A 17459-nucleotide genomic window follows, 5' to 3' on the forward strand; every position below is an offset into this window, starting at 1 on the left:
CCCAGGTGCCAATCTTTAAAAAAAAAAGATAAGAGCTAAGGTATGAAAATGCAAGTGTTATTCGGAAGAGATAACGCTTCTACCTCCTTTTATTGAGATTACTATATGTCTGAAATTTTCTCATTTAATCCTCATAAAAAATCCCTGAGTAGGTATAATTATTATTCCCACTTTACAGATGAGACAAGTAGGACTAGCATTGTCTGTATCTGTTATTGGGAGTTGCCTTTACTACCACTATCACCAAATGTCAGTGGCCTGCCTCACAGGGAGAATCCGCTTCCTAATTTCTCCTAATCAAACTAAAAACCTGGCTGTCTCGCTCTCTTGGGAATGGGCTGACTCCATCTGTGGTCTGGGATGTTGGTAACTAATTGCTTTGTCTACAGGGAGATGATGGCGCCCCAGGTTATGGTAGCTTTGGGAGTAAAGGAGCAAAGGTAAGACACATCGACGGGAAGCTGGACATTTTCCATTTATTTTTGTTGCTTTTTTTCCCCCGCATTTGAGAAAAAATAGAAAGCAGTGACTCAGGCAGTCTTGGACATTTGGAGATAGATTTCAATAATTTATTTGCTGATATTCCACGAGGAATGTGGTAGAGGAAAAAACAACTGGATGGTTTAAGTTGCAGGCAACAATCTAAACTTGGAAATTAATTATCTGTCCTTTGCAGAGATGTGCAGCCAGACGACTTGTTCCAGCCCGAGCAGTGCGTCTAGTCCTAGCAGCTCTGGGCTCCAGTTGCCCTGGGGAGGCGCTCCAAAGCCTGCCCTCGTCTCACTAGGATTCCTTTAGCCGTTACTGAGAGGGTTTACAGGGCCTTTCGAAATGCATCTGGCCAAGCAGTAACTTAACAATAAAACTTTGTATCTTTACATCAGAATGATAACTTTCCATTGTCACTGAATATTTAGGTGTCTGGAAGTAAGATAGATAAGTTTACCAAAATCAGTGATTTTTATCTACCAACGGTAACCACTTAGAAATCGTAATAACGTCCACAAAAACATAGTATAGTTCAGGATATTGTTTCTGCAAAATGTTTGATATCTATGACAAAAAATTACTGAGATATAAAACTTCAATAAGTGGAGACATGCCAAGTTCTTATTGGAAAGTCTAAAATGTCATAAAGGATTCCAAGGGAAGTCCCAACGGGAATGATGCAAAAGGCTGTCTGGAAGAATAAACAGACCCAAAAAAGCGAAAATTTCTTTGAAAAAGAAACAACTAGTGAATCAAGGATTTACAGTGAAATTTTCATTAGAATAAAGAGTAATTGAAAACAACTTTAATAGCTGGTAAAAAGAGAAATATTAAGTATCCTATAGCATTGGAATATTAGCCATTCTTTAAAATGAATGTAAATGAAGTTTATAATTATGTAAAGAAATTATGTGACAATATCAAGTAAAAACTCAGAAAAAAACCTTTATCCCAACTGTCTTACATTTTAAGAGCTTAGAAAAAATATGACAAAATATTTATAATGGTTAGTTCTGGGTAGTGAGATTTGGGTGATTTTTCTTGTTTCTATTCTTTTGTATTTTGTATATGTTTAAGGAGATACTACTTTTAATAATCAAAAATAAACTTTATTTTTTGGGCTGGCCCCGTGGCCGAGTGGTTAAGTTCGCGCACTCTGCTGCAGGCGTCCCAGTGTTTCGTTGGTTCGAGTCCTGGGCGCGGACATGGCACTGCTCATCAAACCACGCTGAGGCAGCGTCCCACATACCACAACTAGAAGAACCCACAACGAGAAATATACAACTATGTACTGGGGGGCTTTGGGGAGAAAAAGGAAAAAATAAAACCTTTAAAAAAAAAAGAAAAAAGTAAACTTTATTTTAAATATTTTTTTCATTGAATGAGGATTAGCATAGCTCTTCAACCATAGTCTGTGGCCAAAGTAAGGTAAACAGAGGACCAGACACTGATGAGCTTCAGGTGCCAGGCTGTCCGAATTTCTCCACTGAAATCCGTTTTCAGAGGGCTGTTTCAGAGACGTGGCCAAATCACCAGCTATCCTGTTATAGGCCTGATTTGTAATTCCTCAGATATATACATTTATCCACTTATCTTAGGTTGTCATGATATTTTGGTGAAACCAGTAAATAGTTTAATTTAGAATTGGGAGTTCTCACTCAAATAGTGCTGTACTGTTTCATTTTCAATCGTTTTGGCCCTTCCTTGGTTCAGAGGTACTAAAACTAATTAAGGTCTCAGGTAAAATTGGAGTCAATATAAACCTCCCTCAGTGATATGTGCATATGTTAATTTTCCCTCCTATTAATTACAGGGGCAAGAAGGATTCCCTGGAGAAAGTGGACCTAAGGTATCATGTACTTCACACTGACTAGAGATCAGTCAGATATACTGCTGGGGGGTCTGAAATGTATCATAGGACAATAGAAGGACGGTTAATTATAAATGAATAAAAAGAAACCTTGGGGCCAGCCCCGTGGCCGAGTGGCTAAGTTTGCACGCTCCGCTTCCATGGCCCAGGGTTTCACCAGTTTGGATCCTGGCAATGGCCATGGCACCATGTCAGGCCATGCTGAGGCAGCGTCCCACATGCCACAACTAGAAGGACCTACAACTAGAATATACAACTATGTGCTGGGGGACTTTGGGGAGAAGAAGGGGGAAAAAAAGGAAGATCATCAGCAGATGTTAGCTCAGGTGCCAGTCTTTAAAGAAAAAAGAAAGAAAGCTTTATGGGGGAAAGGAGGGAAGAAAGAAGCAGAACTTTTTTTAAAATTTCATTTCTAGTCTTTCAACTCATAGGTAGAGGAAGAAATCATCCTTGTTTTTCTCCTCACATGTACTCCTTCCCCTCTATCATATATATTTTCTTCTTTGCTCAAAGGTAAGTAAAATGTAAGGAAAACTGAAATTACTTGATTTTACCTGGCTCAATTTTCCCCATGTGCTTATGAGTCACCTTCAGATAACGTGAGCAACCACGTCCTCTGCCTTAAGGCTTTCACTTCTGCTAGAAACATTCACTGAGCTCAGTAAATGCTAGGCCCTGTGATAGGATCAGAGGACACAATGAAGGGCACAGTTCATATCTCCAAGGAGGCTGTGTTCTGGCTGGAGTGACAGAGAGTGGAACAATGAGGATTCAGTGTACTGTGTAGAGAGCGATAAAAATGGTGGGGCGGGGGCACACTTCAAAGAAAACTGTTAAAGATAAAAATGTATATGAAAAATGTCTTCATGTTGGAATCAGTTTAAAAACACATTGACATATATCTCTTTGACTTTAATAACCATTTTATTTTATTTTTTGAACTTACGTAGGGTGAGATTGGGGACCCTGGTGGTCCAGGAGAAACTGGACCCAAGGGAGTTAGAGGCAAGACGGTAAGCTTTTTAGATTCCAGTGCCTTACAACCTCAGCTACTCTGGGAAGTCGTTTTTCATGCCTTTACAATCATTTGAGTTGTCACTTGTTCCCAAAGACTTCTAAAGTGTGTGTGTTTCTTATGGCAAACTTGGGGAAGGGAAGTGGATGTATTACTCATCCTTCAACGTGGGCAAAAAGGCACTGAACTGTTTGCTTTTAGTGAACAAGTTCACCTGTTCTGGCTGGCGAGGTACCATTATTAACACTAGAAATAAATTTTTTTTTTTAAGGAATCCTTGTGGTTCAAAACAGTTTTGCAAGGCCAAAATATGGTCAGTTTAATCCCATCTCCTTGGCAGACTCAGGGCAGCCTAATGCCCGCTTGTATCTTGCCTTCACTATTAAGGTTTTGTTAAACTGCTTTTAATGAGGTGGACCCTGAAAGATCCTCTCCTCCCTTAGCTCAAGAGGGTCCCTCCTTCACTTTGTGGCGAAGTTCTCATTTAGTGTTCTGTCCCTGAACGTGCTCTTGGTATTTCACGGAGGGGCTTAGACGTTGTCCAATGCTTTGGATCACTTGGTAGCAACACCAGTCTCCAGCACATCTCATAGACATCAGCATCCTTGGGTTCTAGTGGGTTTGGAATTAATTTTTCCATTTGCTGACTCTTTATATATCTTAGACTGTGTATAAATGAGCGAGCTGTTTTATGAAAGAGACAATCTTATGATAATTCTCTCTCGATACATTCTTTGTCTCTTTTCTTCAGACCAGCAGTGATCAGGCAAACTGATCTTAACACCATGTCAATTAGCAGGGGGAAAAAACACAGTCTGATAAAACTTGATACTTGAGGTGGTTTTCCTGTTTTGTCATCATAGTTAATTTTATTCTGTTTTTTTTATAAAGTATAATTAGAACTTTATGTGTAGAGACTGTGTATTTGGGTTTTAAAGGGATACAGAATAAAGAAACTATTCTTTCCTTCTATCCTGCTTGTCCCAAGAGGACGGCTTCCCAGCTGTAATTGTTTTCCTCATACATGTTTTTGGGTGACTATCCTTTAACATTATGCTCTCAAAAAAGAAAAAGAAGACTGATATAATTAGAAAGATAAGTGTAAAAGACTTTCAAATTAATCCAGATGTCGTCTCCATTGGGATGTCTCTGGACCCTTTCCCTCGGCTTGTTAATGAAGTAGTTTACCCTTCAACGTTGGAAGCTTGCTAACAAGTTCAGCTGTTTGTTGGGTTCCCTCCCCACAGTGGCACATTAATCATTCTTAAAAAACAATGAACTAGTGGGAAATATTTAACTTTTGCTCTTGGCCTTTGATTACTTGAAGTTTTTTTTCCCCACATTGGACAATTTATCATTGTTTACGACTTGCTCATTTCACCTGCCAAGCTGCTTTTTCCACATCTGTGTAGTTGTGAATTTGAAGTTGAAGTTTAGACCCTGAAAACTTCCAGGTTTTCCCTCTGAAAGGGCTGAAGTTTCTGTTGGAAGATTTTGGTAAAGCTTTGCCTTGAATTTTGAATGCCTCTTTGGTTTTCTTGAAATGATTAAATTCCTAATTTAAGTTTTCTAAATCTTCACCTTGATTTTTTCCCCCCAACTGAAGCATTTTTTTAAAAATTTGTCATGATTTTTAACCTGTCTTATTTTATGGATACACGTATGTTTGAACGTGTTTATATTTTTTATCGACTTTACACATGCACATTATTCAGGTCAGGGCTCTGGACCTCAGCACTATTGACGTTTTGGGCTGGAGCTGCCCTGTGCATTGTAGGATGTTTAGCAGCATCACTGGCCTCTACCCACTATGTCAGTATCAACCATCCATCCCTCTGCCATCCCATTGTGACAGCCAAAAATGTCTCCAGACGTTGTCAAATGTCCCCTCAGGGGCCAGGGATGGCACAAAATTCCACCCCCCCTCGCCGCCCCCAGTTGAGACCACCAGTTTAAAGAGTCAAATAATTGTGCAAAGTTTGTTGTGAAGAAATGGCAATCCCTTTGCCTCTTCTCTCCTCTCTCCTATTTTCCAGGTTGTCTTTTTGCTCTACATTCTGGGGGATTTCTTTGACTTTATTTTACAAAGTTCTTCTCCTATTTTAATTTTCAAGAGCTCATTTTTGTTCTCTGAATATTCCTTTTTTTACTATCCTGTTCTTGTTTCCTGGTTGGAACATCATCCTTTCTCTCTCTAAGGATATAAATTAGTAATGTTTAAGTCTTTTTTGCCCAACATGGTCTGTTCCCTGTTATTGTTGTTGCTTTTATGTTTTGCTCTCTATTTCTTACATGTCTAGGGAATTCTTCCTATTTAAGAATTGAGGGCAAAAAGACTGGAAGTCCAAGGACATGGATGGAGCTGGTCAACTACACATTTCACTGTAGAGTGATCTGGCTGAGTTCTTTACTTAGCAAACCTCTGATATGAGTATCTTTGGGTCTTTCTTCTTTGTCTGGTCAGATTCTCCTGAGAACATTCTTTCAATTTCCTGCCTGAGGTTAAAGGCCTGGCTGCCAGCGTTCTAGGAGTCACATGGAAAAGGAGAGCTGAGGGGTCTCACATCTATTTTGCAAGCCTTCATTGAATCTCCCTATTTTCCTTTGCGTGCTTTTTGTTTGGAGTATCATCTTCCATCCCTTCACTCCAAGCCTATGTTTATCCTTAGACCTGTGTTTCCTGGAGGCAGCTTATTGTGGGGTCCTGTTTTTTAATCCATCAAGCCACTCTATGTCTTTTGATTGGTGAATTCAATCCATTTACATTTAGAGTGATTATTGATATATGAGGGCTTAATGCTGCCATTTTATCTTTTGTTTCCCAGTTCTATGTATCTATTGTTTCTTTTTCCTCGTATTTCTGCCTGCCATTTCATTTTGGTGGTTTTCTGTGGTGGTTTTCTCAGTTTTCTCTTTGTTTATGATTTGTGACTCTGCTCTGATTTTTCATTTTGTGGTTACCATGAGGTTTGTACAAAAGATCTCATAGATATAGTCCTTTTTCTGACAGCCTCTAATCTCTGTTAACCTGTGCAGTTTCTATCCCTTTCCTCTTCCCCTTCTATGCTTTTGTTGTCACAAATTATTCTTTCTTGTATTGTCGGTTTGTGACCAAATTGAAGTATTTATAGTTATTTTTTTATGCTTTCTTTCCCTGTATCCTCTATATTATAATTAAATATTTACTAACCTATTCTGATATAGAGCTGCAATGTTCTGATTTTGTCTATATCCTTGCTCAAAGCTTGGTAACCTTTGCCTTTTTTGTTTCAGGTAGGAGGGCTCACTCCTACATTTCTTGTAGGGCAGGTCTAGTGGTGATAAACTCCCTCCACTTTTATTTGTCTGGGAAAATTTATTTCTCTGTCATATCTGATGGAAATTTTTTCTGGATAGAGTATTCTTGGCTGATACTTTTTGTCATTCAGTATTTTGAATATATCATTCCACTCTCTCCTAGCCTGTAAGATTTCTGCCGAGAAATCCACTGAAAGCCTGATAGGAGTTCACTTGTAGGTTATTTTCTTCTCTCTTGCTGCCCTTAATATTTTTTCTTTGTCATTCACTTTTGGCAGTTTTAATTTTGTATGCCTTGGAGAAGGTCTTTTTGCATTGATGTAATTAGGAGTTCTATTATCTTCATGTACTTGCACGTCCAGTTCCTTCCCCAGGTTTGGGAAATTCTCAGCTATTATTTCTTTGAATAAGCTCTCTGCTCCTTTCTCCTGCTCTTGTCCCTCTGGGATACCTATACTCCTTATGTTACTTTTCCTAATTGAGTTGTATATTTCTTGTAAAATTCCTTCATTTTTTAAAAGTCTTAGTTCTCTCTTCTCCTCCACCTGAAGCATTTCTAGGTTTCTATCTTTGAGCTCACTAATTCTCTCTTTCATAAGGTCTACTCTATTTTTAATGCTTTCTGTATTATTTTTTTATCTCATTTATTGTGTTCTTCATATCCAGAATTTCTGTTTGGTTTTTTTTAGAGCTTCAATCTCCTTGGGAAGTATTCCTTCTGTTCATTAATTTTATTCCTGAGCTCATTGAACTGTCTTTCTGAGTTTTCTTGTAACTTGTTGCATTTCTTTATGACTGCTATTTTGAATTCTCTATAGTTAGATTGTAATGTTCTGTGACTTCAGGTTTGGTTTCTGGAGAGTTGTCATTTTCCTTCTATTCTGCCATGTTACTCTAGTTCTTCATGGTGTTTGATGAATTGATCCTCTGCTGGAGCATTTGTGGTAGTAATCACCTTTTCTTATTTGGGTATAGCTTTGGTTACTTTGGTTTTGAGCTGCTTCTGATAGTATTTGAGAGCCTGCACTTTCCACCCTCCACTGCCTCTGCCAGAAGCATAGTCAGCCCTCCTTGTGCTGCTTGTGCCTCTGGGGTTGCTGGTGTTTTGCTGCTTATATGCCACTGCAGTCTCAGGTGATGCCACTGGGGTCACTAGGCTGTGAGCACTTCTGCTGCTTCCAGGGTCACCTGGGTCTCGTGGTCCTCCACTGGCTGTCTGCAGGCTTGGATGTTGCTGTCCTGTGCACCACCTGCACTGCTGTTCCCAAGTTGTCTTGGGGTGCTGGTTGCATTGCTGCCAGGGGTGCTGGGTTCACAGGTGTCACTGGTGCTGGTGGGGGCCTGGGGATCAAGGGACTTGATGCAGCCTCCACTTGTTGCTGGTGTCAGGGGTGCTGCCACTGGGGGCTGGGTCACTGGTTCTGCTGTGGTTCCTGATGCTTCTGGTTGCAGTTTCCACTTGCCACCAGTGGAGGGGAGTGGGGCAGGAGCTGTTTTTCTTCTCCTGTGCCATCTGTTCACAGTTGTGTGGGTTGGACCACCATTCCACCAACTATCATGCATGCAGGGATGCCATTGGCCGTAGCCGCTCCATAGGTGTTCATGTGTGCACAGGGCCGGGCTTGCCCCCACTCATAGTTGCTTGGGCTGCTGGTGAGGATCTGTACCCTGGATCACTGCCACTAGGGGAGTAGGAGGGGAGAGAGCTGCTCCCCTAGTTCCACTGCTTCCCCAGGATCCAGCCCACCCACCTTCAGATGTTAAGAAGCCTGGATCTCTTAGGCATCCTGTTGTGCTGTGTAGGGAATCCTCTGTTGGTCAATGGATGTCTGTTTGGTTGTGACTTAGAGGGGAGAGACAAAAGGAACAGCTCACTCTGACATGATGCTGACATCACTCTTAAACCTCTCCATTTTCAGGATGGCACTGTTGGCCCTCCACTCTGCTTAGAGTTCCCTTGTGCAGACACCTCTGTTTTACCTCTTTCTGTTGAGATGAGAGAAGGGACATTCTTCCAAATGTAAAGAATGTGGAGGAGATTTGGGGGTTCCTAAAATGATTTTCAACCAATCCTCCTCATTTAGACTCTTCCCTTCACCTCCAATTCTAGAGGCGCCTGGTGCTGCCAATTCCTGAGGCTTCTTGGAATGTGTTATAAAACACATGGATTCTTGGCTTTCCCTGGCACTGGTTTAGGATTCAACTTTTTCAGATCTGCTAAGTCATTTAACACTTATATATCTGCCTTCCAACCTCTGAAGGTTTATGGCTATTGTCTCCTTTTTCATTCTCCCCATCCTTGTCTATTTTTTGCCTTTTTAAAAAAAATCTATTCACCACCATTTTAGTAAGATATTGAGAGGGACCAAAAGTAAATGCATTTGTTCAACCTGCTATTTTTTTCCTGAGAAGTTAATCTGTATCTTCTATATAACATATGATCAGTAAGTTTTTTTTCACTCAACCCAGCACACTGTGGAATATCTAAAGAACATCAATAATTATTGCTGTTCCATAGGCAATACTTTTACAAATTAGTTGATTTTAGACAACTTCATCTTTTTTTTACAGCTTATAAATCCAGTGGCATTTTGAATGAACAAAGGAATATTGCCCTAATTTTTAAATTAAATTCTACCTTTCTTTATGATAAACTATGTTGTTAAATGCCATGGAAAACTTCCTGGCATGTAATAAGTTGTCAACAACCGTTGTTTTCTTACTGCCATTATTCTCCAATTCACTACAGTTATTTCCAGTCAATGGTTAAATGTTTTATTGTTGTTGTTTCAAGATTTTTATATTTAAATTTTTGTTTTTCTGGGTTTTTGTTCATTGGTGTGTCTTTCAGTTTAGTCACTTACTGAATTTGGATAAAAAGTTCTCCTTTGACCCAGAAATCCTAGTTCTAGCAATCTTCCCTAAGGAAATAATCAGAATTGCACAGGGAATGACTTTATTAAGGCATTTCTTGTTAAAACAACAGCAAACCTAAATGCCAACAATAATGCACAGATTAAATGAATCACGGTATATCCCTGTAATAGAATACTATGCAGTCATGAAAGTTGATTTTGCAAAAGGATATTTAGTAACATGCAAATATCCAGAGATATATATTTAGTTTAAAAGGCAACAGAAAAGTATAAAATTATATTTAAAAAGAACATATACATTAATTCCAAAAGAATAAGTAAACAAAAAGACTAGAGGAAAAGACACCAAAATGTTAGCAAGCATTATTTGAAGGAGAAGGGATTGCTGAGGATTTTTTTTTCCTTTGTGTGCTTTTTTGGAAGTTTCTCAATTTTCTAAAAGGAAAGAATATTGCCCTTGAAATTTAAAACACCCACAACCACAAACACACGTACATATATGTATAAATATAATTTTAAAATAAATAAATTCTGCTTCGAGATATCTACGGGGCTGCCAGGAGAACCAGGATCCCCCGGGGAGCTGGGACCTCCCGGACGCAAGGTAAGCCGAAAAGCTATAAATCACACTAGCTCCTTTTCTCAACTGAAAGTCATTGCATGGAGTCTTCATTGTCCAAATGTGCATGCTTTCTGTGTCTGCAGCCTGGCTACAATTTTCACTATTTTTCCACCCTTATGTGCTCAGAGAGAGGAGGAAAAAAGTGATTCAATATCAGCTGCCATTTCCTGGGAGGTGGGGGGAATTGGGAGAGGAAATGAAAAGTATTAGACTAAAATAAGATTTCTCAATTATCAGTGAATTTTATTTGTCCAGTACTTGCCTCTTCTTGCATTCAACAAGTGATCAGTGAATGAATGAAAGTGAGGGGAAATTAATAAATAATGAATAAATGATCAAAGTTGCATTCATATGGAACTTATTTTCTTCGAGAGTATGGGTGGGGCTCCACTGCATTTTTCGTTGGGTGTCTCTCTTTGAGAATAGCCAGACTTTTTCTGTTCCAAAGATGGGATTGAATACATGAAATTAAAACATTTCCACTTTGTCCTTTCTATCCCCAACTGAGGCAGTTATGTGTGTGTGTGTGTGTGTGTGTATATTTGTATTGAGATATATATATACATACACACAAATATATACAAATATATATATTTGGAAGACAGTTGGGATTACCCCTCCAGATGTTTGGTTTGAGTCTGGTCCCTTTGTCATCCAACCAATGATGGGACCAGATTAATGTTCAACTCAGCTGCTGCTCCGTGGCCAAGGCAAAGCTTGGGGTTGAGGGACTCCAAACCTCTGCCTTAAGGAGAGGCAGCTGCCATGGATGCTTCAGCCTGATCTCGTTCTAAGCCTTAAGCCTGCTCCAAAGCTCTCCATGCCATTGTCAAGTTGTTGGCTCCATCCTTAGATTCGAGACAACCCTTGTCATCCAGAGATGAGGCTGGAGGAAAGTGGCCTTTGGAGGCTTGTATGCATCAAGCTTGCTGCTTGGAGTTTATTCCCCTTAGACTGTTACTGTTAACTACGTGATGAGTATCTTACATGGATTCCTTTTTTCCCTGCTAACTTAATAAGAATAAGAACCTTTTAAAGTTTTCACTTTCTGAGGGTAATGTTGGTGCACATTCTGGCTAGTGATATGTGTGTCTAGAGCGGTAAAACCACTTTTATTTTTTCCTAGGGTGTGAAAGGGGCCAAAGGATTGGCTTTGTTTTCCGTACGTATCTCCTGATTCCAGTAGAGTGCTCTTAGCACTCCATTAAAATTTATTTACTTTTAAACTTCAGCACCTGGCAGTCTGTTGGTTAATTCCTTCTGTTTTATTTTTGAACTGCAGACATGTGACCTCATTCAGTATGTGCAGGACCACAGTCGTAAGTACCCTGTTTAAAATGATCACCCAAGTTGTCAGCATTCATAGAAGAAAAGCAGCAAATTCTGTACTCAAAATTGAGACAATTTACCAGCCCATTTCTTAAAATTAGAAATGTCACTGCATATATTTTGAGTCAGCATAGACTGGTGACTATTAATTCCCTCTCTGGCTGCCAGCATGTCTATTGGAACCTGTTCCAGGCACCAAGTAGTAAAATATCTGGTGCTTTGAATCTAGGGAAAATTGAGACATGAGGTCAGAACTCTCCTGATGGGGAAATCAACCCGTGTAGAGTCACATGGAAAGTCTTTAAATGATTATTAACACCTGACAGTAACTGACAGGACTGAATTCATCTGGCGTGACAGAGCCAGCATGATAATCGGGTGTCCCGGCGGTTGGAGGCCTGACTTTGGTTTGTTGTTATTGCTCCTTTCCTAGAGAGGGATGCTTGATTACTTGGAGTAATCATTGATTACTGGACTAGTAATGGGCTCATTGATTTGCTTGTAAAATTACTCATTCTGCCTACATTTTCTTTTTTGTCTCTCAGAATTTTTAAAGCAAAAAGGCATTTTGATTTGGCAAATGCTGTTTTGAATTTGCTTTCAAAATGTTTGCCCTGAGCTAACATCCGTTGCCAATCTTCCATCAGAATATGTGTTAGCGCCATCAAAGAAATTCATGTACAAGATGAGGAGAGAGCCGACCTTTTAGTGTTCATCCGCAAACGCATAATGACTTCCCCCAAATAAACACTGTGATTGAAAAGAATGTCAAAAGTTCCCTCAAGGCATTTCAGGGAGAAACAATAGGCAAATCAGGGCCCATTTCTGTAGAGAGCATTTGTGTCAAAGACACAGACTTTTCAAAGCTTTAAATGAGATATTGATCTTAACTTTACGTTTTTATAGCAGAATGAAACCATCCATGGTGGGAATCAAAATATATACATTAGGGGGGCTGGCCCCATGGCTGAGTGGTTAAAGTTCTGCTTGGGTGGCTCGGGTTTGCAGGTTCGGATCCCAGGTGAGGACCTACTGCACTTGTCAGCCATGCTGTAGAGACATCCCACATACAAAAAATAGAGGAAGATTGGCACAGATGTTAGCTCAGAGCTAATCTTCCTCAAGCAAAAAGAAAAAAAAGAGGAAGATTAGCAACAGATGTCAGCTCAGGGTGAATCTTCCTCAGCAAAACAAAAAAACAAAAACAAAAAATATATATACACATTAGGTCGTGAAGGCTGATTGCTTTGGGGCTGAATTAGGACAGCAGGCTTTCTGACATGGGAGCCGTGTGAACTATGGCGACTCAGGGGTAGATCCGAGTGTGATGAGGCCTGATCTTTTAAAATTTGAGGGGCTCAATGCAAAATTACAAATCCAAAAGTAGGTACAGAATTATTTCAAGTAAGTGTTATTTAGAACAAGAGAGGAAATCACAACCAGTGACTTCTGCCTTTATAAAAGCACGTGATCACGTGAACACATGGCTGGGGCCCTTCTCGGGGCCTTGCAAGAGACCCCTGCAGGCGAGCAACTGAAAGCAGTGCTGTCCAGTAGAACTTTCTGCAGTGATGGAAGTGTTCCACTGTACTGTCCAACGTGGAAGCCACTAGCCACCTGGGACTCTGAGTACTTGAAAGGTGGTTAGTGCAACTGAGAAGCTGAATTTATTTCATTTAATTTTAATTAACTAACATTTAAATAATCACTTGTGGCTACTGGCTTCCATGCTGGACAGTGCAGACCTAAAGGTTAAGCTTCATTTGCTTTGGAGTAAATCCACCTCTGATGTTTACATATACACACACGCACGTAAATACACATAGGTACACATTTATATGTATATGTGATATTGATAGCTGTAGATATCTACACGGGGAAAATTTAGAATAAAGCGAGGGTAGGACTTTTTAGCTTTCCAAACTCATTGCCCTTCTCTGTGACACGACATTCCCTCTCGGGCAAAGGTTCTTTCCCTCTGACAGCTGGCTGCAGGCTGCTGATGTATGGCCGAGTATTGTCCCACTTCTCCCATTCCGTTCCCTATGGAAGGAACAGTACTTTTACCAAGATGCTGAGATCCACCTGCATGCTCTCCAAACCCTCCCTGTTGCCTTGAGTTTTCAGTCATCTGCAAAAGCACACAGGACAGAGCCTCGCCCGCCCTGACTTTCCTACACAGTGCAGGACTCCGTCCTCCTACCGAACAATAACCCAATCTCCTTTGTTCTTCTTCCCCAGCTGGCGGACGTGGTGAGTAATCTTTATTTACAGCATATTATAAACAAGTTCCAAAATGTCGTACATCTGGAAAGATGAGTTAGAACTGTGTTCCCTGCCAAATGATATCCATTTTCTCTGGACTATCGTTGCTGCCTCATCCTGGTAACACAGACCTGCCCCCAATAAATCACTCAGTTTTAGCCAAGTCTCACAGCTAGCTCCCCACCCAGTGGTTTGATTGTTTATTAATATTTTAATGACTAACATTACCATTAGATTTTTTAATAATTTTTCTTGCTCCCTTCATTTTCTCTCTCTTCATTTGTTATATTGTCTCTAGTAGTCTAGCACTAAGGGATTAAGATCTAAAGGGTGAAGTGTGGAGAATAAACGTAGGCACAATCAGATAGCAAGCAAGCTGAATGTGTAGCCCAGACTGTGCTAAAATGCGTGGAGCTCTTGCCTGATGTTAATTATGAAGTTGGCTTAATATCATTGGGTGCCAGTTTTCAAGTATTTCACAAATGCTTATTACATGATATCACACATTATCACCATCATCACGCTCTTATACCTTTATACCTTTTGTATAAAACTATCAATCCATGCCCTCTGACTGCCTGTTCACTCATTCAACAAATATTTATTGAAAGCCCATTATGTGCCAGTCTATTTCCCAGGCACTGGGGACACCAAGCTGAGTGAGATGGACATAATTCCTGTCTTCAGAAGCTTCCATTCCAGTGGAGGATCCAGCTAATAAACAAATGAAAGAATTACAGATTCCTATAGTTGATGTGAAAGAGATAAACAATAGGATGCTCTGTCACAGAATAATGTTGAGGGGGGAGAAACGCTTTTGGATGGAGGGCTCCTCTTTGAAATAATGACACTGAAGTTTAGACTGAAGAATAAAAACAAGCCAGCTTTGCAAGAGGCAGGCAGAGAGAACTGCAAGTGCAAAGGTCATGATACAAGACAGACATAAGCATTTTCTAGAAACTGACAGAAGCCCAGTGTGACTGAGGCATAGGGACGGGGAGATTGACATTTGAAAAAATGGACAAGTCAGCAGGGGCCAGATCAGGCAGGGCTTTGTCGATTATAAGGAGGCTGGACTTCATTCAAGTTGGATTGGGAGGGTATTAAGAGTTCATTGAAAGTATTTAAGGGAGGAACATGAGCTGATGAACAGTTTTTTAAAGCTTATTTGGGCTGCTATGGAAAAGTGGATTATAGGGAGGATACGTATAAAAGCCAGAGGACGAGTTAGGAGGGTGTTGTGGCATTCCAGGCAAATATGGTGGTGGCCCGGATGAGGGCTGCCATTGCTGTGTGTTAATTACATGGCAGTGGTTTGGTTTGCCTTCCTCTGTCCTCATCATCACCTGCTGCTCTTTGCCAGGCAGCAACCATCAGTGTACAGCGTGGGGCCATGGTAAGTCTTCATGAGGCCCTCCATGCCTTGAGGAGGGCCTCCTAGGTACCACCACAATCCAGTCCAGCCTAGCATCCTTTAGAATCCTCTGGTTCCTGGCAGCTTGCTAGAGTTCAGAGGATGTATTTGTCAAGTTAAACTAGCTCTTAGGTGTTTTTCCCTGAAAACTTGCATTTTCCGTATCTTCAGCCAGTGCTGTGAATCTTTTATTCTCTTTATCTCTAAATTATGCCTGAGCTGCGTTGTTGTTGTAATTGTTCCCATATGCAAATAACAGCCCCCTCAAAAGCTGGCAGAACCACTTTCATGTTTGGTCATAATTCCACTCATTTTTTATTGTAAAATTGATGTGACCTCAATTTTTTTTAAGCGTCTGCTCAGCCTTCTAAATTCAATTTAGAAGCTAATAGATTCTGTCCTGTCTCCACTGAGATGCACAGTTTGATTTGGGGTTGAATGTTTATTATTACTGGTGATATTGTTATTATTTCAATATCATTGCAATATGATATTGCAATATTTTTTTGTTGTTGTTAAAGATTTTATTTATTTCCTTTTTCTCCCAAAGCCCCCCAGTACATAGTTGTATATTCTTAGTTGTGGGTCCTTCTAGTTGTGGCATGTGGGATGCTGCCTCAGAGTGGTTTGATGAGCAGTGCCATGTCCGCACCCAGGATTCGAGCCAACGAAACACTGGGCCGCCTGCAGCGGAGTGTGCGAACTTAACCACTCGGCCACGGGGCCAGCCCCTGATATTGCAATATTATTATTGCTTGTGAAGTCATGGAGTCTGGGACCAGAAGGACATAATGGTCTAGCACTAAGGGGGAACGAGGCCCACCTGGCCACAGCAGAGGGACTCCCTCCTGGACCAGCCCCAACAGCTCTGAGAGCCTGAGCTCCCTGTGAGGAGCTGGTGGGCCTCACGCTGTGTTTATGATCTCTGAATCCAGCCTGCGGGCATCTGAATGAGAGGGGCCACCTCTCCAAGAGAAACTCATCATTGAGATTTCCTTTTCCCAACCTACATCTCAACACCAGGCATCGCAGCCATTATTAAAATTTTGTTTTCTCCTGTACCTGTTGCAAAGAACTGTCCTTTGTTTGGTTCTTTTTTATGCAGTCAACATTTGTTAAATCCTTGATAGATGGCAGGAACTAATAATCTAGCAGATCAAGAATAGCACAGCGCCTGTCTCCGCACTTCACAAAGTAGAGGGGAGAAGCAAACATTAATCAGATAATTAGACAAATATAAATTGCCAACTGTGATAAGTACAGGGTACTGAGATTAGAGTGAATGAATTGGGATCAATGAGCAAATCTAAAGTTATTTATATTTGAGCTTAACAATTGTAATTCAAAATATCTCTAAGTAATAAGGCATATTGATTGGTTAAACTTGCATTTTTAACTGTTAAATAAAAAATTTATCAGTTAAAGCTTTCCTCATTCTTCTAAGTGATAGATGTGGTTCTCTCTCACAAGGAAAACATCTGTAACAATAATCATAATGGCAATGGCTAACATTAACTAAGCACCTACTATGTGCTAGGCACTGTTGTCCCAAGTGCTTTCCCTGTGTTGACTCATTTAATGCCTGTGTGGTTGGCGCTCTTAGGACTGGAATTTTGCAGATGAGCAATCTGAGGCACAGAGAGAAGTCACCTGGACGAGGTCGCATGGCAGGAAGTAGCTGGGCCACGGCTCTAAACACTTCCTTCTAGGGCCCACTCTCTTTGTATCTAATGGGCTGTTCTGGGGAGTGTATGTCAGTCCTCTTCCAATCTTTCTGAAATGATCAACACAGTTTCCCCACTCATTTTTTTTAATCCATGTTACATTCATCATTAAGTAAAAAAAGGTATGTTTTAGTTTATTTAGCTGAGTAAAATTCCAGCCACAAACATGATAGCATTGATCCAATCTCTGTCGGTAAAAGGGCATATCCATCAGCTCTTTATTATTTAGAAGGAATTGGTAATTAACTTACAAATTTCACTAAACCTCAAATTGAATTATAGACTTTTTCTTGTGCTTCATTTAAAAGAACAAATTCAATTTTTAGAATAACATTTTTAATTATTCAATATTTAAATATTTAATATTTCAAATGCTTATTTTAATATTAAAATAAATAATTATTTAACTTTTAAATATTTGAATATTTAATGTTGAAAATTACTTTGGCTTCTATGTATCTTTTTTTTAAAGTAAGCATGCTACATGATAAGTGTTAACACACCAGGTTCGTTTTTGCCTGCCGCCTGGAAAGCCAAACACTGGGATGATGAGATTGC

The 17459-nt window shown here is 40.1% G+C and overlaps 1 protein-coding gene across 3 annotated transcripts in view; it reads left to right on the forward strand.

Annotated features, from left to right (window-relative positions):
* COL6A6 (collagen type VI alpha 6 chain) overlaps positions 1 to 17459 on the forward strand; it is a 163790-nt gene that overhangs the window by 99967 nt on the left and 46364 nt on the right. For 2 of the 3 annotated variants that reach the window (XM_014859452.3, XM_044754109.2), the window contains exons 26-32: positions 390 to 440; positions 2303 to 2338; positions 3310 to 3372; positions 10089 to 10151; positions 11296 to 11331; positions 11452 to 11488; positions 13740 to 13751. In XM_014859452.3, coding sequence (XP_014714938.3) covers positions 390 to 440; positions 2303 to 2338; positions 3310 to 3372; positions 10089 to 10151; positions 11296 to 11331; positions 11452 to 11488; positions 13740 to 13751 — 298 coding nt within the window. The remainder of the gene's footprint in view (positions 1 to 389; positions 441 to 2302; positions 2339 to 3309; positions 3373 to 10088; positions 10152 to 11295; positions 11332 to 11451; positions 11489 to 13739; positions 13752 to 17459) is intronic. The other variant, XM_070493145.1, reaches the window with a different exon arrangement.

This window comes from Equus asinus, chromosome 21 (genome assembly GCF_041296235.1).
Source record: "Equus asinus isolate D_3611 breed Donkey chromosome 21, EquAss-T2T_v2, whole genome shotgun sequence".
In the NCBI taxonomy this organism is placed as follows: Eukaryota; Metazoa; Chordata; class Mammalia; order Perissodactyla; family Equidae; genus Equus; species Equus asinus.